This window comes from Alternaria burnsii (assembly GCF_013036055.1).
Source record: "Alternaria burnsii strain CBS107.38 chromosome Unknown 733, whole genome shotgun sequence".
Lineage (NCBI taxonomy): Eukaryota > Fungi > Ascomycota > Dothideomycetes > Pleosporales > Pleosporaceae > Alternaria > Alternaria burnsii.
This window is the reverse complement of record NW_024066130.1, coordinates 48040-70778: the sequence shown is the minus strand read 5'-3', so window position 1 is coordinate 70778 and position 22739 is coordinate 48040. Positions and strand designations below refer to the sequence as shown.

Genomic DNA, 22739 nt, shown 5'->3' with positions numbered 1-22739 from the left:
ACGATTGAGAAGTAGGTGAGCGATTGTGATTTATCGTTGGAGATTTTGTTTGGCGAGACGGAGGCGTTGGATAAGGGGAATAAGTTGAGGTTTAGGAGGAGGAAGGAGGGGGAAGGGGAAGGTTGATTTGGAAGGTGTTGGTGTATGTGTGAAATGGAGTTGTTTGGAGGCTAGGAGTTGGGGTATGAGAAAAGGCAAGTAAGCAAGCAAGCATCTTCGGGATGAAGTCGGTGTTTGTCCCTTCTTTCCGTGGCTCGCCCTTGTTCATCATCCTCTTGCTCAATTTCTCGCTGGGATGACAACAAGTACAGACTGCTCATACTCATCAAGACCATCCCACGGCCCGTACCCTTTTACTTTCTCATCCATCCGGAGAGGGCGTTGACGTATTTTGCTACTCTTGAAATTATCCAAAGATGAACGCTGGGAAGAAAAAAAAACAAAAAAATGCTGACTGGGCACTCAAATATCAATTAAAAGTTCTACTACCCTCTATTCACACCAACAGTCCACCTCTGTCCCATCCGCCCCATTCCCTTCCCACCTTCTCTACCAATAACAAGAAAAAGAAAGGAAAAAAACAAGGAAACTATTTGTACATCCGAAAGAATTTTATCGACCCCTCACTCTTCTCCTTCAACGATACGTCATCCCCCCCCCCCTCATCTCAATCTTTTTCACAAGAACCACAACTAACCCAACCATCTACTCAATCCTCTTCTTACCCTCCTCCAGTCCCAGTAACCTCGCATCACTCTTGCCCCTCTCATGTTTCGCCGAACCCCCAACCAATGGTCCCACAACAGGATGGTTCCGTACCTTCTGTAGCGTCTCCTGGAAAGCTTCGATTTGCGGGGGTTGTCGGTTAAGTTTAGGCCAGTTGACCTGTTGAAGTGAGGACAAGGTTAGCGAGCCGTTTTGAAAAAAAAAAGAAAAGGGGGTTAGGGAAGGGAGAAAAAGACTATTTCCGAGTGTGGTAGTGCAAATGGAATGGACGAGAGACAAGAAGAGAGAGAGAGAGAGAGGAAAAGAGACGGAGAAAAGACTTACGTATAATGTGCCATGTCCCCACATAAAGTTCAGACAAGCCGCAGCCGTCAGGAGCGACAAAAGGAGGAGAAGGCGCAAAGGCCAAACAGCAGCATCAGGCGCTCTCCGCGTCAGACTGCCAACGAGTATGAAGAAGACGGCCGCAGCAAAGATATAGGGTATCGACTGAATGAACAACGGCCGTCTATCCGCAAAGAGAAGTTGTCCAGCACCACCTCCAACCCCATCGCTCGGGAGATAGTTACCCAAGAAGAGATCAAACCCATCTTGTCTCGGCCCGTCGGCAAAGTTATTGAGACAATATCTCGTAATACTATTATTCAAATCCTGCAACGCACCCGCCTTGGTCCTCACGCCCAGCCGCGTGAAATCCGTCTTGAGTGCACCCGTGCCCGAATACGACTTGGACACGACATCCGCATTATCCGCCCAGATGTTGCGAAATAAAAACTCAAAGTCTTTATCCTCCTCGGCCGACTCGCCTTCGCGCAGGAGACCGAGATCAATCAGCATGCGTGACAGGACAAAGCGCCCCAGCATGCTCTGCACGACATTTGTGCGGTCGAGACAATCCATGCAATTCGTGCGCACGACAGCCGTCTGGTGGCGGCGGACCTCGACGCCCGACCCATCGCCCGGCATGTCGACGCCGCAAAAGTATCCGTGGCGCAGAATGTGCGGTTCGAGCTGGTTGAGCAGGAGCTTAGCGCGGTCCCAGCGGAGACCCTTTGTTTCGTTGTGGAAGTCAAAGTAGATGTAATGTAATCGATCGTAGACGGTTTGCGCTTTCGCCGGATCGATAATGTGGAACTTTTCCGACGTGATGCGGTCGCCTTGGACGTTTTCCGAAGGCGACGTGTGCAGCAGGTTGACCATTTGCTCGTAGGCTTCTTTGACGCGCTGCTCGCGGCCCTTTTGGTTGACGAGGTTGACCATCCAGTTGTCGCCGTAGAGGCGGATTTGCTCGGCAAAGTGCTTCTTTGCGGCGGGGAGGGCGTTGTCGATGCCGCGGATTTGCAGCTTGGGCGTGTACTTGAGCGTGTTTACTTCGGCCCAGTAGACGGGTACGCTGCCTCTGGTCTGGACGTAGGCGAGGACCTGGGTCTCCTTGCCCGCCGTGCTGGACGGGTTCTGGTTGGAGCCGAAGCCGCCGGGGCCGCCTGATGCGTTGTCGTTGAGGATGATGGTCTGTTCTGTTTCGTTGAAGTTGGACACGTTGCCGTTCTCGTCGATGCCGCGGGAGAAGTAGCGGGTGCCTGCCTTGAGGCGCGAGCGGCGCGTGATGAGGATAAAGGTGAGCGGCGTGCCCTTGATGGACGTGTTTTTAATCTCCAACATGCCGTACATGACGGGCAGGATGTAGGGGTCTGCGCCCGGCTGGTGGCCACTCGAGTGCCTGCCATATCCGCCGCTGAGACCACCGCGGAAGTCGATGAGGTCGCTCGACACGAAGCGATTCCAGTAGAAGCGGTCGTCGGCACGCTTCCACAGGGGCGTCGAGGGGTCGAGGTGGGCCTGGCGCTGGAACGTGTTGGTAATGTCGAACGAGTAGGAGAAGAAGAGCGGGCTGGTCTTGATGAGCGTCTTGAGGAGACTGAGGTAGTTGTCTTCGTCGGCGTCGTGCAGCGGCTTTTCGCGCAGGGAGAGGAACTCGGTAGCGACGACTCTGTAGATCATGTGGCCTTTGATCCTGCCCATGGGCTGGGCCTTTGTGATGACAATGATGTACTTGTCTTCACATGTCAGCATTCGCTTTGGTGTCGCCAGGGGTGCAGCGCATACCCAGTCGCAGCTTGATCATGCCGAGGATGCCAGCAATGCTCGACACTCTCTTGGAGCCCAGCAGCTTGCCATCGTGAAGGCGGATGTCACCTGACGGGCGGTCGACAACGAGGGTAGGGGCTGAGGGCGACGATGGCGAGGAGAAGGCGTAGTGCGAGGGCGACGAGTGGACGTTGATGTCGCGGTAAGGGAGGGCGACGCTCATGGCGGCGGGTGACTGTAGGCTGAAGAGCGTGGAGCTCTGTCCTGGAGTCGTGTGGAGTAGTTGTTTGATACGTCGTGTTTTCGACGACGGACTGTTCCAGGGTTTCGTCATGGCGGCCATTGCGGCCAAGGGTCCCCGACTCGTGCGCTAGGGCCAAGCACCGGGACGCAGCACCTCGTCACAGCAGCCACCAGCTCTTTCACCCTCACCTCAACACCACGCCTCTTACATATCCCCTCCCACAGCCCGATATACCGACTGCTCTCGACAGTTTGTCCCCCGCTTCCACCGCTTCCACCCTTCCACCGCCCAACCTCGAATACCCTACACCCGATAGCGCCGCGTCACCCCCGTCATGTCGGCCAGGATGCAGCAAGGTCAACGGCCTGGAGGCTCTCGATTTGCACAGTTCAAGCTGGTGTTGCTGGGTACGGTCTATCCTTGACAATACTGTTGGCGCAACTAGATAGACTAACAAGCACCAGGAGAATCCGCCGTCGGAAAGGTGCGCGAGCCTATCAAGGCAGCCATGACATAAGCTAACACCTCGCAGTCGTCTCTCGTGTTGCGCTTCGTCAAGGTACGCTATCTCTACTGCCACTACGAGAGCTCAACCGCTAACTCGACCAGGACCAATTCGACGACTACCGGGAATCCACCATCGGCGCCGCCTTCCTCACCCAGACCATCGCCCTCGATGAAAACACAACCGTCAAGTTTGAAATCTGGGATACCGCCGGTCAAGAACGCTACAAGTCGCTCGCGCCCATGTACTACAGAAACGCAAACTGCGCCGTAGTCGTCTATGACATCACACAGGCTGTACGTCCTTGATAATGCGACGGAATGAAAAAAAAAACTGACGTAGCTCGTGAACCCTCCAGGCCTCCCTAGACAAAGCAAAAGCCTGGGTAAAAGAACTCCAACGCCAAGCCAACGAAAACATCATCATCGCCCTCGCGGGCAACAAACTTGATCTCGTCACCGAATCCCCCGATAAGCGCGCCATTTCCACGGCCGACGCCGAGCAGTACGCCAAAGAAGCCGGGCTGCTCTTCTTTGAAACGTCGGCCAAGACGGCGGAGAATGTCAAAGAGCTGTTCACGGCGATTGCGAAGAAGTTGCCGATTGATCAGGCGACGGGGCCGAGGAACTTGAGGCCGGGACAGCAGCGCCAAGGGGTTAATCTGAGGCCCGAGGCTAATCAGACGCAGGGGCCTGGTGGGTGCAACTGCTAGAATCTTGAACATGAGGTTGATATCAACCGAATGTGGGTTCGGCTTATCGCATGCGCCAACGGGAATGCTGTAGATTGTGTAACTCGGGATGGGGGAATCTAGATACGCCCATCGCCCGGATAGTGTGTGTGTGTCTGTGTTCCTTGTGTCTTCCACTATGTTCATTCTGGAACATAATTGGGCCTTTGGTGGGGATACGGAGTCAGGATTTGTTTCTTTGGTCGTTATCAGTTTCCTTGTATTCCAAGAAGAGAGAAGGAGAGACAGAGAAGATATTGGGGCCACCTGAGCTTTTTTTAATTAATGATTTCGACATTTTGCTCTCCTGGTTCCGTTTCTTTTCCTTGTCCGTGGTCTTTTTCTGTCCAATGGGCGGAAACGTTTTGCAACCCGATGGTAAAAGAGAAGTTCAACGGAAGATTGTGTGGGCTAAGGAAGAGAGGAGGAAATCGATTCACTGGAGTCCAAATTGTAAGTTCTGCGCAAGGTTTGTGTTGATTGGAGAGACTGCGCTTCAAGATTGGCAAGGTCTGCTTATTGTGTATTCGCGTACAACGACTGTGTTCTGCCTCTAGGTGGTCTCCATGCACCTGGCAGTGTCTGACGACGTCATCGTGATTTCGCCTACATCAATTCGCTCTGGACTATTTCCTCTCTATACTTCTTCTCGCAACACTTGCCCAGCATGCAACATTGTTGAAGCAGGTAGCTTTCAGCACGAGACGTTACACATAAGACAGAGGCACTGACAATACTTGGGTGTCTCTAGTCCTCGTCATTAGCCTCGTCCTCGATTCCGTCACCCCCCCATATTCCCGATCCTAGTCAACTAGACTCGCACCAATAATTTCTGAAGAGTTATACACCAGACTTAAGGCGCTGACAAAACTTCAGAAAGAGCTAGAGGCTGAGCTGCAATATCCCAAAGCGATACCGTGGTATGCATAAATTCTACCTAAAGCCTGATAACCCCGTGCTGTATACTGGACTACGACTTCCAAACCTTCACTCTCAAGAATGATACGGGCCAATGAGAAGATCTTCTACGTACCTCGTAGGAACGTCGTAGTACCCTATCGTACCTGTCCGTACTATCCTACGTTGGACGCGCTGCACGCTCCTCAACTCGCCCAGTGAATATCACAGGCGTATGCAAGAAATTCGTTATTAGGAACTGATATCTCAATTGGCTCGATTTGAGCTATGTCTTGCCTGGGAGCGTGACTAAGTTTTGCGCTCGTCGTAGATAACGATCACCGATACTATCGCGCACCTCCCGACGTCAAACCAGCAGCCTTGAATGGCGCACGCGCGCTACGCTGAAAGAGCCAACGGTTTTTCCTCCTCGTTCGAAAGCATTTCTGATTGTCGCCGAAGATGTGGTGGTAGCCTGTTTGCTGTCCGGAAGTAGTGGTGGTTAGCATTATGCGTGGCTGGTATCTGTAAGGAATAACAAATGCAGAAAGAAGTGCGCCGAGCTCGATATCGCGCAGTCGCGCTGCACTGACGCTGAAGGGGCTGCAGGGAAAGTGTCCTGCTACACGAAAGCGGACGTTGTTTGGTTCGCTAACCGCCTGCGGAATAACTTTGCCTTACATGAAACAGGGTGTGTAGGACATGGCTTACTCTGATGGCTGTTCTCCATGCGTCATAACCTTGTGCGGCCCCTAGACTCACGCGCAGCACTCGTCTACCTGCCGCTGCAATTGGTCAGCCTGCCGCCTCCCATAATTTCTGCATCGCATCAAGTAGGCTGTGCATGACATGACATGCTCCGATGTCCATTCTTAAAGCGCTGTAGCCTCGATCTATCATAAGGCTCGTTGGAAGTGATTGCGAATGTGATGATGTTACATTACTGAGTTCGTACTGAGATGTTTGGTCTTCCACTTTGTCTTTACATCTCTGCATTAAGAAATACCACTCTCGAAAGGCCTCTTTTTGTATGTGCATCTGCGCTTGGATTTCCTTGTTCAGATATCTTCCATCAGCGCGTGGATCATACACATTAGTTATCCAGGATGCGTGTCAGGAATTATGGAATTTCCGGAAGGCAACAGATATTCAGGATCTGTGTCGTTGTTGTATGGGTGCTCTTATTCCTCATTACTGTCCTTATCCAGGGCACTCGGGGGTATAGCAACAAGACTAGGAAAATCATTGCCATAGCGTTCGTCGCCGCGAACATCGTTTGGATTATCGGATTGGAAATAGGCGTACAGTCCGAACGGTCAGGCAAGTCTCTATTTAAGACTTACGTGTAAGTTCTTGTATATCCATTATACCTATGATTGGACGTTACGTTCAACTGATCACTCTAGGAGTCAGGAAGCAATCCAAGAACAAGAATTTTGAATCTAGACCTCTGATGGCCTTGTCACGCCATGGGATCAACCGGCAGACCGCGAACAGAATTGTGGATGTGCAGCAGTCCCCGTCGGCTACTAGGAATCCAGTGATTGCAGACGGCCCACCACATCTAAGCTGCCCTACCTTCCATTCAACGCCCTTCAATCTCGAAGAGACTAGTAAAGTTTACTCTCCATTGATAGGTGACAGAATCCGTTTACTTCGTATACATCCCTCCGCAAACGAAACATCGGGCTTGGAAGCCGACTTATTACATTTCCCACTACTGTCTGCTCAGTTGAAGAACTACAAAGCCTTATCTTACACATGGGGGTTAGAGAAAGCTTCGGTATCTATTGCCATAAATGGTGTGTCCATATTGATCAGACCAAACCTTGACAAGATACTGCGAAAACTAAGGGCTCTTGGATATGAGTATATATGGGTAAGCCCAGGAAACTCTAAGATGTTCAGCAGGTCGAGAGTTGACCGCAAATTTAGGTTGATGCTATTTGCACAAATCAGGAAGACGGCACAGAACGTAGTGCCCAGGTAGTTCGCATGCGAGCCATTTACTCTGGAGCACAATCAATAATCGTCGCCACTGAAACTGGAGCTTCTACCGCTGCAGACCGGCTCATTCAAATACTTGGTTCCGTTGGAAAAATATCACATCCGATCAGCGACGCTACCATTGCCGCCGATACCAGTTTTGCCGCCGATACACTCAACGACGAACTGACTTTCTCGGCGCTTGAAGCATTCTTCGGAGACCCTTACTGGAAAAGGATATGGATCTTACAAGAGTTTGCGATTGGATACAACACAGAATTTCTTATCGGGAACCGTACGATTGCGGCCACCAAGTTGCGGGCATTACTCGAGAAGCTGAACGCGCAAAGTTCAGTTAAGGATTGGTGGATCGAAAAGATGCAGAACACGCAAAGTTCAGTTAAGAATCGGTGGGATCAAGTGAACACTGTTTTCAAGATCCGAATGGATTGGCAGCGAGAAGTTTCACTGAAACTTCTACTACTTCTTGAGATCACCCAGGGGTCATTGTGTAGTGTCAGACATGATCGTATCTTTGGCCTACTTGGACTTTCGGTCGATGCGCTGAAGTACCTGCCCGAACCAAATTATAACATCGACCTGACCACGATGACAGTGGCGATCACACGTGCCTACATTCAGAGAAACACGTTAGAGATCATCTTCTTAGCCCCGCATTGCCCTCACACTGATCTACCGACCTGGTCTCCAAATTTTTTCCATTTTGATTCCTTCCCTCCTGAAAGCCGAATAATCCGCATGATATCAAACAGCGATTCCAAATCCCGCTGGCGAGCGACAAGTGAAGAGGAATCAAGCATAACCTTCCAAGACCAGAGTCTGCTGACGCCTGCTGCTCGTATTGGATCCATTCGCAGTGTTGGAACTACATTTTCCGACCCTACGGAAACAGGATTTCCAGTTCACGACACTAACTGGGCCAGAAAAGTAGGTTCTTCTCACCTCTGTAGAGAATTCTACGAAGCAATGCTTGAAATACTTTACACGCCAAACGCCAAACCTTCTTCTCTCAGAACGGCCCACAAACGCATGTGCGCTGTACATGGGCATAGTTTTGTTAAAAGCTTCCTCCCGAGTTATGGGTCACCAGACCCAGAGATGCAACACAGCGAGTTGGTGACATGGATTTGTGCGAACAGAGCCTTTTTCACTGGCGCAAGCACACTGGCGGAGAGTGCGACGCAGCTTAGACATCCCTTGTTGATGTATGGCTGGAATGCTTGGAGTTGGACTTACTGGGATAACAGATTTTGGGGAAATGAAGCGATTTTGGTATGGAGGAAAATGAGCATGATGGCAAAACTTGACATGCGCTTGATGTGCTTGGATGGCGGTCCAGAGTACCAGATCGGCTGGGCGGCGAAAGGAGCGCGACTACACGATGAGGTCTTCCTCATCCCTGGTTGTAGTAGTCCTGCTATTCTACGCAAGCGGCCTGATGCAAAGTACGAGGTTGTAGGTGACGCGATCGTTACAGGAGCTATGCAAGGAGAGCTTTGGGAGAAGTTGCGTTCAGAACACGTCCAGAACATCGAGATTGTGTAGAAGTATATGAAGAAGAAACAAGGTCAACATTGCTTGCGAGTGTACCGAACTTTCCACTCATCAACACCATCGCGCACTGAGTCACGTCACGGGATTCCGTAAAGGTCATTCTACCTTCTTGCATTGGGGGGGTTACAAGAATGGCCAGGGCCAACGGAAGCCGCTGTGAGAAGGTGCCATCTCATTTGTTATTCCTGGTGCCCGCCGCACCCACTAGCGTATCGCCTATGTAGGAAAATTCTCCAAAGGTTCAGTCCATCACACTTTTACGACGACCTGCTCTTATCCGTGGACGGCAACGGCGCTGCTTAATCGTGTTCGTTGAACCGTTTCATCACACTTTCACTCCATCAGCCGCGGTACTCATGAGCGAGAAAACCTACTCGTTGTCCTTTTCCGTCTTGTGGCTATGTCTTTTCCAACAAGTTCAGAGTGTACAATTATTGTCATTGCTCTGCGTAGCGCTCATTGGCTGACATGGACTGTGGGCCTCCTTCCAACCTTGGAAGTTGGGCTTAGCCGAATACCAAACTACCGTTCATCCATTGCGACCAATACCATGCCAGATGTTCGAAGACCCATCACACGAGAACTATGGGAGAGAAGCACTGCCTCCCGCAAAGCATAGTTGCTCTAAAGCATAAAAGCCTTCCTCCCTTTGAGGGTAAATTTTATCCTACTCATTCCACTAACCTTCCAGAACAGTCAGATTCTCACGAGATACCGCATCAAGGTTACAACTAACACCAGCAACTACAACCTTACTAGCATCATGGAGGTCTTCAAGTTGCTGTTCTACATATGGCTGCTTTTGGCAGACATCGCTATGGCTATCGCCATCACCAACGTCACGGTTGATCCTCACCTATACCAAAGGCAATCTCCCGCAGGCGCAATCTCCAGCAACTCACTTGCTTCCTCCGGTACATACCCAAGCTGCAATCTCCAGGTTCCCAGTCAGATATCTTGGCCATACTTTCGGGGCCTGGTGGCCAACTTTACCCGGGTTCATGTAGATCTATTCCGTCGTGACTACCGGTACACGACGTTCCCGCTCTACCTTCGCGCTAACTTCGCCTCTGATCTCCCCCCAAGTTCTATGACCTGCGACAGTGTCGGAGAGTGTTCGTTGACGTCTTGTCAATTGTTGAACCCGGAATTGTCGTCATATGACAGACAAATGGCATACTTTGTGTTCGAACAAATCTCTGGTATCGATCATCTCTTTAGGAGCCAGCGCGAGGCTATGCGCGAAGGCGCGATGTACATTGACGGCCAGATCCCTGATCTTATCAGGACATATAGCGCTTCGCCACGCATAGAGAGGCAGCTCCAGGAGAAACTGATGGATCGGAGAAGGTATGAGAAACTAGCAATGGCTATTGTTAGCGGAGCAGGATTAATGGCTGGCGGAGTGATGGCGCTTCCCGTGTTCGGTATCGCGGCGACGACCGGAGTTGCGATGACAAACCTATTGACAGCTTCCTACGTCTCGGTTATTGGTTCGTTCAATGCCGTTCGTCCTGATCCCAGACAAATCAGTTCCAATCTGCAAGAGAACTTACACTCGTCGCTCAACGAGTTCCGCCATGCTATGATCAGCAATGAAACGTATGGCATGCAGTCTATCATGGGCCATCGACCTAACACACCTGGTCAAGATCTGGTAGATGTCTTGGCAGGTGAATACTTCTTCAGGAGAGACGAGAATATCCAACAACCTCTCCAGGAGTCATTCCTGAGCACAATCTTTTCCACCACTCTCAATGGAATCTGGGCACAGGAGAGATCATACATTGTTCAGGCAAATGTACAGACTGGATACTGTGAGTGGGATTGGCGTGGACCTCAAGAGAACAGGGTTTGCTTGCCAGAGCATCCAAACTCTATATACTACATGTATGCCCTTGACGTCTCTAGGGAGTACGATCATCGGCAAAATGACATGGCCCTCATCCACGGCCCTACTGGCTATCGAAACTTCGACTCGACTTCAGGGCGGCCTACCCCACACGGCATCACCAAGGAGGATATCGTTCGTTCCGCAATATTTGTTCATGAGAACAAACTGCAAGACGCCATACGCAACCGGGACTACCACACGATAGCCGAGGCTGCGAAGCGTGATCTAGCGATGGGCAAGAATCTTGGAAAAGTTCCAGGTGGTTTTAGCTTACCAATCTGTCTAAACCCAGGCGGCGAAGCCATCTCGAGCGTTTGGGACAAGAAAGCTCGCAACTTCCCATGCATGTGCGGCCCCTTTGGTTGGAACGACGGTACATGGAACTACCAGGCGGACGAGACCACTGAATTCCTCGTCCACACTGGTCTCATGTTTTCCGAAGACTGGGAACGCTTTTGCCATCGCAACGGGGAATGCAAAGGAGTCGAATGGACCGATCTACACTCGCAATTGGACCAGAAGCGTGAACCGGATGATCCACCGATTCCAAAATATACAAAGTATCTTTTCGGTCGATGTAAGCAGGACACCGAACACGGAGCAGGGAAGCCTTGGTACGACTTTTCCAGGAATCCTCCTTTGGGACGATCGGTGCGCGACACCTTTATGGCTTTGACGAAGAAGATATTCAGGCGGCATGAATGAATTGATTTGCAACGTTTCGTGGAGGGGTGGGCGAGTGGAAGATGCTGAGGAAGTGGACCCTTTGTATGATCCTGAACAATTGTTCATGGTTTTATGTATGCGACATGGTCACTTGCGCAAGAGCCGTGTTCTAGCACCGGTGTCGCGAGAAGGTGGACTCATCGGGAGATCAGCACGGGTACTACCAGGTGGAGACATGAGACTTGCACGCAGTGGCTGCCGAATGGAGTAGTTCTATGAACATCTTGCGCTTAACATTAGCATGAGACGCCATTCAGCCATGTGGTGACTGTCCTTGGTAGGAGCACACGTATGACTTGTAAGACTCAGCGCCTACTACCTGAACAACATCAGGTCTGAAGATGTAAGGATGTAGTAATCCATTGGCGTTTTGCTACAATTACCTACGTGACTACACCTCGTTGTGCAAACACCTTTAGCCACTTTGCGCATCCAACATGCGTTGCCACCAACAATCCCTGACATGTATCACGACAAAGATGCTACTAGTAGTTGTCAAAACCTCTGTTTCGTCCACTAGTGCTGAACTCATTGGAAATATGAAAAAAGGCATGCTGGCTGCATATGTTACCCACCATAGCGGATCGCATGCAAGCACCCGTAGTTTAGGACCGGCAATGGGAGCGGCAAAATACATGGGCGAGTGTTGTGCCTGACTCTCAGTCTCTTTAGTTCATCTGAGCACAAGGAGTAGCCTGGCAAAAAGTGTGTATTAAAAGGGCCGATGCAGCGCGTCAGATAGAATGGCTTGCGCCATGGCGTAAAACCCACACGTGGCCGGAGATGCGGATTGAGAATGGGCTGATCCGAATGAGGATGATAGCATGATTCCTTTTGCTCAACGTAGAAGGCTGACGGTCGGTGATTCTTGGTTTCCAGCACATTGGACGCCTTATTTTACTTTTATTCGCGGTGCATTGCATGTCTACCAAGAATTGAGGGGGCCGGGGCCGAATCATGTTCCTGGCTTGGATCCTTCGCCACAGATGAGATAAACGAGAGAACCCCAATTAACGCGGGTGCATTGCGTACTCTTGCTGCAACCAACCCCATGAATTGATCGCGCGCACCTGCTATGATGTCGCATTGGGCCTAAGGGAGTTGCTGAGCCGGCATTGCAACGGGCATAATTGGGTGAGAATTGACGACCGTGCCATGCCGTGCCCCGTCTCGAGAGCACGCCGCACTGCTCAAGCCTCGCGATCAGCTGGCAGCCTCGCGGACCCACCCTTGTCTCGGGAGCCTCATGTCGAGTCAGGGGCCTGATCGTGAATGCCTCACCGATGCGGAGGATTCTGCATATGGATCCAGCGGCACGGCTTTCGGAACCGAGATAAAAGTAAAGGATTCTTTACACTTACATGTAGGCGTCATAGGTGGCAGATTCAGTCAAGACTCTGGTCGCACACCGCACCTCAGTCAACAAAAGGTGAGTGCTGTGAGATGCGACGGCACGCGTAAGCTGCAGTACCTTGGTGTCGGCGTATTACGCACTGCACCTAGTAACACCAAAACTGCATGTTCAATCGATATTGTTGGATAATGGCAAAACTCAATGCCATAGTCATTCCGCTGTCAGCCAGTCCCTGGTTCCCGTTATGGCGGTGCCTCCGAAGATAGTTGCACCAGGAGGTGCTGGAAGAGCAAAGTGCAGGTGGCAAAGTCGTCGGGAACTCAGCGGATCGCAATTAGATCGAGGTGGCTCCGCAACTTTAGGTTTGACGATGGGGATTTACTGTGGGCGGGCATCAATGGATCGCTGCAGGGTGACAAAGATCCGGGTCTAAGCCTGATACAGGCCCCGCTAGTGCTGGGCGCCTGATCGGAGCTGCGCGGAGTCTCTGGCTTACCTTCCCTCCAGAACCACTGACCCTTTGAACAACATCATGTTTCGCGCCGACTGCTACTTTCAACACATGGTTTCAGGGTCCGGAAACTCTCGATGACACACCTAAACCCTGTTATTACCGGACTGGCTCAGATGGTGCCTGCCAAATGCTTCCAACGTGGCCAAGACCTAGTTCCCGTAGCTACAGGTTGCACGACTCGAACGAAAACCCTGAGACATGACTGCGTCCTCAGGCAAGGAAAGTCCATTTTCGCTGCTGTGGCGGCATTTCTCGTAGTGCGGCGAGGCGGAAATTGGGTTCCGGTTCTCTAGCGACGGCCATGGAGTCCCCCCTTTGCTCAGGAATCACAAGACACTACTCCACGGGGCTATGAAGATGCAATCTGAATACCTGGGCAGATCTTGATAGTAAGAACGCGTCTATGTGTTGGCTATGATGCTTGAATGGTGCGGTCACGCAGAACCATTCGTTGTGATTCTCGGTTCCACACTTCGCGGAGAGTTTGTGCGCCACCCCGCTGATACGCCAGATCATTGTGCCTAACGTACGGTCCGTGTACCAGCCAAGCTTCAAAGCCAGTGCGACACCAGCGTCGTAACGGAAGCCAAAGCTCCAATGTGCGCTTCACGACATGGATGGAGCTAACGGCCATGTGCTGCAAAGCCCCACTCTCCACTGAACATAACATCGAGGCCCTGTGCTAGTTCCGACCCGCGTCCTCGATCTTGTCTCTTTGATCTTGCCCGCCTACCTGCAGCTCGTCAATCGTCTACGCCCGCATGTCTCGCATACTCCCCCGGGCAGGCCCAAGATAATCCAGTATGCAGCTGCCACCAACGGATGTCCTCTTGTCCTGGCCTACTCCAAATTACGACAACCCAGTCACGCGTGGCCCTGCCCTTGTCATTGTCAACTCCATCTTCATATCGCTGGCAATAATCACTGTGGCTGCTCGTATATATACGCGTATAGTAATAAAGAGATGGTTCGGTATTGATGATGTGTTCATCCTGCTTGCGCTGCTCTTCACGCTCGGTCTCACTGCTGTTGTCATCCTAGCGAATCAAAGATTCGGGTGGAACAGGTAGGCATCGCGCATCGCGTCTGCCCAAGACATTGCTGACTTATCGCAATAGACATGTATGGGATATACCCTTTCCCATGTTCGTGCCAACCTCAAAGATCGCCATGACGGCCAAGGTCGTTTTCGTAGCGGCAGCGACATTCACGAGACTTTCTCTACATTGCTTCTATTACCGACTGGTTACAGACACTGGAAAGTCGTAAGTCGCCATTGACATGACTCACAAACTCGACGTACTGACGACTGTGCGATAGCTGGTTTAAATGGGCGATCCACGCCAACGTCGCCTATACGGTTGGCCTCTTCATATCATGGACGTTCATCGGCATCTTCTTCTGCACTCCCGTAAAGAATTACTGGACCATCGGTGCTCCCGCAGACACCTGCATGGACGAAGCGGTCATGACCCTGATCTGCGGCATCATGAGCTGTGTCGCAGATCTTCTTACCACGATAACGCCGATACCCTTGGTTCTTGGTGTAAGTTGATTTGAACGTTCCAAACACGAGACTGTGGTTAACAGTGTTCAGCTTCATATGCGGCTCCGTGAGCGCATGGCTGTAGCATCGCTATTCGGCATGGGATTGATCGTTACAGGTGCCGGCATCGTCCGTACATGGTATATCTACCGAAGTCTCTTCAATGAGTACGACCAGACCTGGTACGCATATCCACTTTGGATTGCAGCTGCAGTGGAGATCGATCTGGGAGTGGTAAGTTTCGCATGTCCGAACTTTGCAACGATTCTCACCAAGAACAGATATGCGCCTCGGCCCCCGTACTCAAACCACTCTTCGCGAAGATACCCTTCAGTCTTTCAAAATCACTCTCAGGTGGCATATCCTTCAAGAAATCGGCCGGTGACTCATCGAAGACGCTAACCGCCAATCCATCAGCGTCAAATGGCTCGAGACGACGATCCGCAGCACCCCGCAGCGTACCGGAACTGGCAAACGACAAAGGACAGAGCTATGAGATGAAGCATTGGGCTGATACGGAAGGCGATCTGGAGCGAGGCAGTAGTCAAGAAGCGATCTTGGAAGAGGAGGAATCGCCAAAGAAGGGCATGTCGCGTCTTTGGGGCAAGATCAAAAGAAGTTCGGCAGAAGAGCTGGATTCAGATATGACAATTACAGTGGAACGCGAGGTGGAACTACAAGTCGAGTCGGGACAAAAACGTCCTTCACGATACGCGACCCATGGAGACCTCCACGAGAACCACATGCCGTTACCACCATTAGCGCCAAGATCTCGCGGACACGATCGGTGACGCACGACAAACCCATGATCGTGATGGGCGCGTCGGATCGGAATCGAACACGATGCGCATGAAGAGCATGTATGTCTTGCTCCTATGCGGAATCACCAGCGGAATTCCTGCGGCGCTATATCTTTGGTGGCTTCTTTTTGCATCGCTTTAGCATATGATACCATGTTCAACTACCATATAAGGAGTTCGTCGTTAGACTTTGGAGTAATTCAATGGGGCCTGGTCGTCCTTGTATTGACGATAAGCTGACAACACATGATTCAATGCGTTGCCATAGTCGCACATGCGTGTACTCAACCCGGGCTTTGTTGGACGTCGATGCTTGACGGCTCACGCTTATTCAAAATTCCGGACCTCAATGATGCCATCACGAATTTTATCATTTATTTTGACGGCGCTTTGCCTCCATACCAGGGTAGCTTTGTTCTTTGCGAAGTCTTTCTGGTTTTGAGACCATGGATCTACCGCATTTCAACTTACCCGGCGAACATCGGCCACGCCAACTGAGGAAAACCCATCATCCCAACAAGGAAGGCGCCAAGAATAAGCAGAATATAAGCGGTCGATTTATGGTTTCCCGGACTCCTTCCATCGTGGGACCGCTACTGGTGTATTTCAGAATACATGAGTCCACTAAAGAGGCGTTCCGAAACCACCTACTACGTCACTCTCGTACACCTACACAACTACCAGAAAGCTTGGAAGAACGGCAAAGTAGTGGCAAACAGGATATCGATGTAGCGGCCAGTCGCGCAAAGTCTAGAATGTGGAACGCTGTGAACTATAGAGGATACCGACCGATTCTTCATGGGAAGTTACGTTCAGGTGTTTGAACGCATCGGAGCTTACCCCGGGCTTGGAACGCCTGTTTACGAGCGCTAGCTTCGGTCTTGTCTCTCGACAGATGTTCCTCGGCAAAAGCTTAAATCTTCCGGCACTACAACCGTACTACGTCCGTAAACCCTGTCATCCCCGCAAAATATACACCAAAATCTTGGGGAGGCACACCGCGGAAAACCTGGAGTTGCAACCTCGTGACATATTAGCGCTCGTAAAGGTACATGCTTCGTCGCTGTTGGAGGGAAAACTCCATACCCCGGATATCGAGCTTCTATTCTCATCTAGTGTGCGGACGGAGAGTTGCAACGATTTAGATGACCATGTCAACAACGATGCAACGCCATTTGTTTAAATATCGTCCATGTACAAACTTTTTGGTTGATCCAGAAGATCGATCCTCTTGTGCCAATCGCGACAAAAACCAGACATGCCTTCACAAAGGAACACCCTCGTTCTAGGCCTTGCGGCTACGGCTTCGGTTGTTGCCGCTGGACCCTGCGATATCTACGCCACCGGCAATACCCCTTGCATCGCTGCTCACAGCACCACCCGCGCCTTGTACAGCTCCTTCAGCGGCTCCCTCTACCAGGTCAAGCGCGGCTCTGACGGCGCTACCACCAACGTCGCACCTCTATCTGCTGGTGGTGTTGCTAATGCAGCAACGCAAGACAAATTCTGCGCTAACACCACTTGCCTCATCACCATCATCTACGACCAATCTGGTCGTGGCAACCACCTCACGCAAGCTCCACCAGGAGGCTTCAAGGGCCCGGAAGCTAACGGCTATGATAACTTGGCTGCAGCTGATGGTGCACCAGTCACACTGAACGGTCAGAAGGCGTATGGCGTCTTTGTAAGCCCAGGTACTGGCTATCGCAATGACAAAGTGAGCGGTTCGGCGACTGGTGACGCAGCAGAGGGCATGTACGCTGTGCTCGATGGCACGCATTACAATGGCGCGTGTTGTTTCGATTATGGAAACGCAGAAACCAACAACCTCGACACAGGTATATGGCACAAAACGACACCTTCAATTCCAACTGACAAACGCCGCAGGTAATGGACACATGGAAGCCATCTACTTTGGCGACAATACCGTCTGGGGCTCCGGTTCCGGCAGTGGACCCTGGGTCATGGCTGATCTGGAAAATGGCCTTTTCTCTGGCGCAAATCCGAAGAACAATCCTGCCGACCCTTCAGTATCCTACCGCTTCTTGACCACCCTCCTCAAGGGCGGAGCAAACAAGTGGGCTATAAAGGGGGGTAATGCTGCCTCCGGCGCACTGTCAACATACTACAATGGCGCGCGCCCCAGTGCTTCAGGCTACAACCCCATGAGCAAAGAAGGCGCCATCATCCTCGGTATCGGCGGTGACAACAGCAACGGTGCTCAGGGAACCTTTTACGAAGGCGTCATGACATCCGGTTACCCAACCGATGCAACGGAGAGCGCGGTCCAAGCGAACATCGTTGCGGCGAAGTATGCAACTACGTCCTTGACCAGCGGTCCGGCATATACAGTCGGTTCTTCGATCTCGCTCCGTGCGACAACAGCTGGATACACGGACCGGTATCTCGCACATAATGGCGCGACAGTGAACACGCAGGTTGTGTCTTCAAGCAGCACTGCATTGTTGAAGAGACAGGCTAGCTGGACAGTCCGCGCTGGTCTTGCGAACAGTGCTTGCTTTTCGTTTGAGTCGAAGGATACGGCTGGAAGTTATATCCGTCACTATAACTTCGTGTTGCAGATGCAGGCGAGTGACGGAAGTAAGGCGTTCAAGGAGGATGCGACGTTCTGTCCCCAGACTGGGTTTTCTGGTTCTGGTACTTCGATCCGCGCATGGGGGTATCCTACTCGGTACATCAGGCATTACAACAATATCGGGGATATTGCGAGTAATGGGGGTGTTCATGACTTTGATGCTCAGGCGTCATTTAATGCTGATGCCACTTGGACGCTTGAGAAGGGGTTGGCGTAGAATGTTCATTACCGTGGTGGAATGGCTGCTGGAACACAATGCTGGGAGAGGGCGACGGAGCAACCTTTTGATGTATATGATTACAACAGAGAAATCGCAGTATCTAATCCAGGCTTAGTAGCTCAATCCAATCAAGTCACTAATAACATTTATACCCACCCCTCCGCCCTACGTGCTGCTTCGATGAGCATCTTTGCCTGAAGTGGAACATTTGTAACCTGGCCTGCAAAGATCTCGTCGATAGAGATCTCCTTGCCATAGAACCTTGCATTTTCGTCGAATCTCTCGATGACGATAGTCGTATCCAACTGAAGCCCACAGTAGATTCCTCGGCTCTTCATATAAGTCCACAAAGGCTTATGTGTTTCGGACAGTTCGACCTCCAATAGCCCACCAACTCCTATTGGCCCTGCTACAGCACTCATCTCACCACGTAGCGTAAAGCGGAATCTGTTGAATGATTTGAGTGCTTCGTAGCTGTTGATCACGACGATACAGTCGTAAATATCGATCCCAGCCATGAAACCAAGACCCAGAGTTTGGACGTGAATTCCAGATGGCGGGGACCAGTCACCGTCTTCTTTCCTCGCGATGACGACGCCAGATCCGCCAGCAGTAGAGATTGAAAATCCACTGCGCATGACAGTGAAGATAGCAAGCCCGACACAGTTTTGGAACACCCTTTGCGGTATCTTAACTACAACTTTCGGTTTACCTTTTGGACCCAGAGAATCAGGTGCTGAAGACCGCTTGGGATAGCAGTCATTCTCTCCGAAAAGTTAGTGCCCTTTTCTTAAGCTAGTAAGATCGAACATACTGCAAAACGATGCTAAGATTCGAGCCGCTTTGTCGCACTCATGATCAAGTGTAGTAGGCCACCACGCTTCAGATCCTATTCGGTTCGAAAAACTGTTCAGGGAGCCACCTATTTTCTCAAGTCCCGATAAAAGTCTGTCTCCTAATCTCTTCTGCTGGAAGATTGGAGCGCCTTCTTCTGGAGATCTAAATGGGGTCTGGGTTGCAGGCATTGGTAAAGGCACGAAGGTGAATGTAGAGATATGCTTGGGACTGAAGAACCTGTAAATGAGCTTTTGGAATACCTTTCGGTGAGCCTAGCTTTCCGAGCCGAATTCTACTGTCGGGATTTAGAGGAGCCTCGGGGACCAGTAAGCTTATCCAGTGCACAGAGTACTCCGGCATCGTAGCATGATCGGACCGAATACAGGGGAAGGCAGCGCATTGATATTGTACATTGCAAAGCATGGTATAAGACATGAGATGTGTACGCTGATCGCGTGGTAGCTGAACCATAAAACTCCTAAGTTAGCTGCATCTTGAATTGCGCTGAGCAACGTTCGCGACTGAGTAGCAGAGTGAAACCAGTTGACAGGTGCGAGCTTTATCGGAATCCGAGGACCCTAGCCGCGGGCGCCAGCATCGGTGTCCGTGCAAGCCGAGGGACAACTGAGAACAATATCGCCCGCTCTTGCATTCACACCAGGCTAATCTACGACAGTCAACAATATCTACCACAACATGTTGAAGCCGAGCGTCCGTAATGAGCAGGTCGCATCTTTGTCTCGTGCAATAAACTACCCTTCTTGCTACTAGCGTAGTTAGGAGATTGAAGCTGACATTCATACTAGTGTGAGAATTGTCGTGCCAGAGAGGTCAACATGGAGTTGGCAAACATCACGCGAGATTAGGCTAAGTGTATGTAGACGCGCTGCAACAGGAATTTCCCATGGTCGAGCGGCCAGATTCTGGGTGTGTAATGTCAGCCCACTTCGGGAACAACCGAGCAGCGCCCTCGTATATACAGGACTTGTAGTGAGTACGTATGATATCTCTCCCGAAGACGGGTCATCCGGCGTCCTACTAGCGTTCATCCCAGCGGATGAGGCACGCAGACTCAACGAAAAGTTCCACGGAGATGTTCAGGCTATGGTCACCAAAGACTTCGTCAACATATTTGGTCCAAAAGTTTCAGCCGCTACGGAGTGGATCATTCAACAGTGGAACCAGAAAGAATACACGCGCGGCGGATATAACGGCAAATTCCCTCCTGGAACGCTTACCAAGTGCGGCCCATGCATTGCAACGCCATTCAGAGCATTCGATTCGCTGGAGTGAAGAAATCACTCTTTTAGCGAGGTTACGTGGATGGGGCAATAAGCGCAGGTAAGAGAGTGGCGGCTGAAGTATTGGACTCCCTGAGCTACATTCAAGGCAAGGTTATGGCGCCTCGAAGAAGCACAGGGCATGTCGTAGTTGAGACGATCACATCTGAGTGACGGGATTCAGAAGTGTAGATTGATCTTGAGAGGAGATTTTCGTGTGTGGTATGGTCTTCTATCAGCAGCAAAGGGAACAACAAGACAGAGTGGATGATACGTATCCTTGGCTTGGAACAACGTTGCACAATTATGTCAGAATGTTACTCATAGCTTTCTGCTGCTAGAAAAACCCACCTTCCTTCTCAGCTCGAGCCTGAGCCTGCTTCTTTTTCCGATCTTTGGCAGCGGCGCGACTCGCCATCGCTGCCTTTGAGAGACCAATCCGCTTAATGGCTCGTCTCCGTGCAGCCTCGTCCTTTCTAGCTTGCTTCTCCCCGTGTTTCTGTTGCTTTAGCATGGTGTGCGCTCGCATGACAGCCTGTTCACCTTCCATCTTCTCGTATTTGAGCTTGTATGCCTTAACCACCTCTTTTCCTGTCTTCGCATGTGTACCCATAATCGTTTCTATGAAGGTAAACTCCGGATGTAGGTAGGGCCTATCTAAAATACCAGCAACCGAAATAAAAGTTCCACCGATATTGATCGTTTTGATTGAGAAGGGAATAGTGAGCCAGCTAATGTTTGCGTCATCATCGTCAACGCGCTTCTCAAATATGTGGTCAGGGGCCTTGATCAGATTTTTCGGGATCTCTCGCCTGCCCTCAACCCAGTCAAACTTATTCACACCGCCATGAACGTCGCCGTTCGTCTCGATATTTGCGGACATGGCAGGAGCGACATGTTGAATGTGCTTCTGAGCTAAGAGATTCACTTCGCGGCGGCGCTCGTGGCCAGTCGGAACGGACTTCGGTATAGAAATGTGACCCTGCTTCCTCATGCTTTCGAAGACCTTGTCAGTATCGATAGACGGTTTCACTGATGCAGCGACTGCGAGAGTGTGGTAACGCCGTGCGGCTTTGCCACTATCAGTCTTTTCACTCTCCTTCATCTTCTTATGTTGGTGAGACCTCCCGAGCTCGTGTTCTGTATCGTCATCGGCGGCGAAGCGTTCGACTTTGCGCTTCTTGATACTAGAGTGCTGGGCGGACCTTTGAGGCTGCGAAATATGATTAGAAGGAATCAAATGAGCAGTGTGTGCGGCACTTACAACGGGAGGTAAACCAAGGCCTACAGTAGTCTCATTTTCGGATAAACTGTTCGGAACCTCATTCTCCCCGAGCCCAGAAGGCGCCAGTGTGGATGAAGGTGGGCTTTCCGCTCCAGGGTTGAAGATTCTGTACTTTCTGACGGTGGGTGTCGTGGACATCTTGCAGATAGTGATCGAGTCGGGCGAAGTTTTCTGGTTGGAGATAATCTGAGCCGGAAGTTCAAGAAATCGGAAATGCCCGGGTGTTGAGGAGCAGATGTGGCAGGTATCGAGTTAGTGCCAGAGAGAACAGCGGTTGTATGTTAACAGAATTATCGATCGGTACAAGGAAGCGAATAGGAAATCACTGCCTATTTAAGAATGATAGTGTATATAATGTTAATGATTACATAATGCAAAGGTTATCGCGGACGTATTAGTGAAAAGGTTACCTGGCGCTGGCGATAACTTAGTAATACCTTGACATTGTATCAATTCGGAAGGGTTAAGTCACGGAGCATACTGATGCTTGACAGGCCCTGATCCAGTTAAGGACTCATAATTTGCTCAATCGTTCCACAGTTTGATGAGTTGTCAGAACGACATCGGCCTCGGCCGTGTAAGTCATCTGTTGCGTGTACGCCATCTCTGCATTGCAGCTACCGTCAGGTCCACGGTAACACAAACGCTTAGTGCTTTCAAGATCGGCGTATGCTTGGCCTCTACTCCGTAATGACATCGTCCACAGATGCCATCAGCTTCTCTTATCAACAACGATCGTGTGATGATTCTGGTGAGTGCACAGTATGCATGGAGTCATGTTGCACCTTGTTACCGAGTTGCGGCGGGCTTCGACAGGAGCTTGGGATTTATACAATTTGGTACACAGCAAAGTAGCACTTGATTGCCAATGAGTATGGATCGGTAGTGAGGCTGAAGAGGTCATGAAACGAGATGACATGGCGAGACAGCGGTATT

The 22739-nt window shown here is 50.9% G+C and overlaps 9 protein-coding genes across 9 annotated transcripts; 6 read left to right on the top strand and 3 right to left on the bottom strand.

The window, feature by feature from the left end:
* Nucleotides 1–705: 705 nt before the first annotated feature.
* GT037_010704 (uncharacterized protein) lies at nt 706–3037 on the bottom strand (the record flags this gene model as incomplete). The annotated part of the gene is made up of 3 exons (XM_038935751.1): nt 706–885; nt 1051–2783; nt 2833–3037. 3 exons carry the CDS (start codon nt 3035–3037, stop codon nt 706–708), a joined length of 2118 nt encoding a protein of 705 aa, XP_038781521.1.
* A 355-nt stretch (nt 3038–3392) lies between these two features.
* Nucleotides 3393–4275, top strand: GT037_010703 (ras-domain-containing protein; the record flags this gene model as incomplete). The annotated part of the gene is made up of 5 exons (XM_038935750.1): nt 3393–3465; nt 3523–3542; nt 3591–3617; nt 3668–3859; nt 3922–4275. The coding sequence occupies 5 exons, from the start codon at nt 3393–3395 to the stop codon at nt 4273–4275; spliced, it is 666 nt and encodes a 221-aa protein (XP_038781520.1).
* Nucleotides 4276–6562: 2287 nt separating this feature from the next.
* On the top strand, nt 6563–8742 carry GT037_010702 (uncharacterized protein; the record flags this gene model as incomplete). Its single annotated transcript, XM_038935749.1, has 2 exons — nt 6563–7069; nt 7126–8742. The coding sequence occupies 2 exons, from the start codon at nt 6563–6565 to the stop codon at nt 8740–8742; spliced, it is 2124 nt and encodes a 707-aa protein (XP_038781519.1).
* A 772-nt stretch (nt 8743–9514) lies between these two features.
* GT037_010701 (uncharacterized protein) lies at nt 9515–11350 on the top strand (the record flags this gene model as incomplete). The annotated part of the gene is made up of 1 exon (XM_038935748.1): nt 9515–11350. One exon carries the CDS (start codon nt 9515–9517, stop codon nt 11348–11350), a length of 1836 nt encoding a protein of 611 aa, XP_038781518.1.
* A 2692-nt stretch (nt 11351–14042) lies between these two features.
* On the top strand, nt 14043–15576 carry GT037_010700 (uncharacterized protein; the record flags this gene model as incomplete). The annotated part of the gene is made up of 5 exons (XM_038935747.1): nt 14043–14305; nt 14358–14504; nt 14560–14785; nt 14837–15019; nt 15067–15576. 5 exons carry the CDS (start codon nt 14043–14045, stop codon nt 15574–15576), a joined length of 1329 nt encoding a protein of 442 aa, XP_038781517.1.
* A 162-nt stretch (nt 15577–15738) lies between these two features.
* GT037_010699 (uncharacterized protein) lies at nt 15739–16083 on the top strand (the record flags this gene model as incomplete). Its single annotated transcript, XM_038935746.1, has 2 exons — nt 15739–15780; nt 15922–16083. 2 exons carry the CDS (start codon nt 15739–15741, stop codon nt 16081–16083), a joined length of 204 nt encoding a protein of 67 aa, XP_038781516.1.
* A 760-nt stretch (nt 16084–16843) lies between these two features.
* GT037_010698 (arabinofuranosidase b-xylosidase precursor) lies at nt 16844–18398 on the top strand (the record flags this gene model as incomplete). The annotated part of the gene is made up of 2 exons (XM_038935745.1): nt 16844–17423; nt 17473–18398. The coding sequence occupies 2 exons, from the start codon at nt 16844–16846 to the stop codon at nt 18396–18398; spliced, it is 1506 nt and encodes a 501-aa protein (XP_038781515.1).
* A 149-nt stretch (nt 18399–18547) lies between these two features.
* On the bottom strand, nt 18548–19039 carry GT037_010697 (uncharacterized protein; the record flags this gene model as incomplete). The annotated part of the gene is made up of 1 exon (XM_038935744.1): nt 18548–19039. One exon carries the CDS (start codon nt 19037–19039, stop codon nt 18548–18550), a length of 492 nt encoding a protein of 163 aa, XP_038781514.1.
* A 1816-nt stretch (nt 19040–20855) lies between these two features.
* On the bottom strand, nt 20856–21941 carry GT037_010696 (uncharacterized protein; the record flags this gene model as incomplete). Its single annotated transcript, XM_038935743.1, has 2 exons — nt 20856–21731; nt 21783–21941. The coding sequence occupies 2 exons, from the start codon at nt 21939–21941 to the stop codon at nt 20856–20858; spliced, it is 1035 nt and encodes a 344-aa protein (XP_038781513.1).
* Nucleotides 21942–22739: the final 798 nt, after the last annotated feature.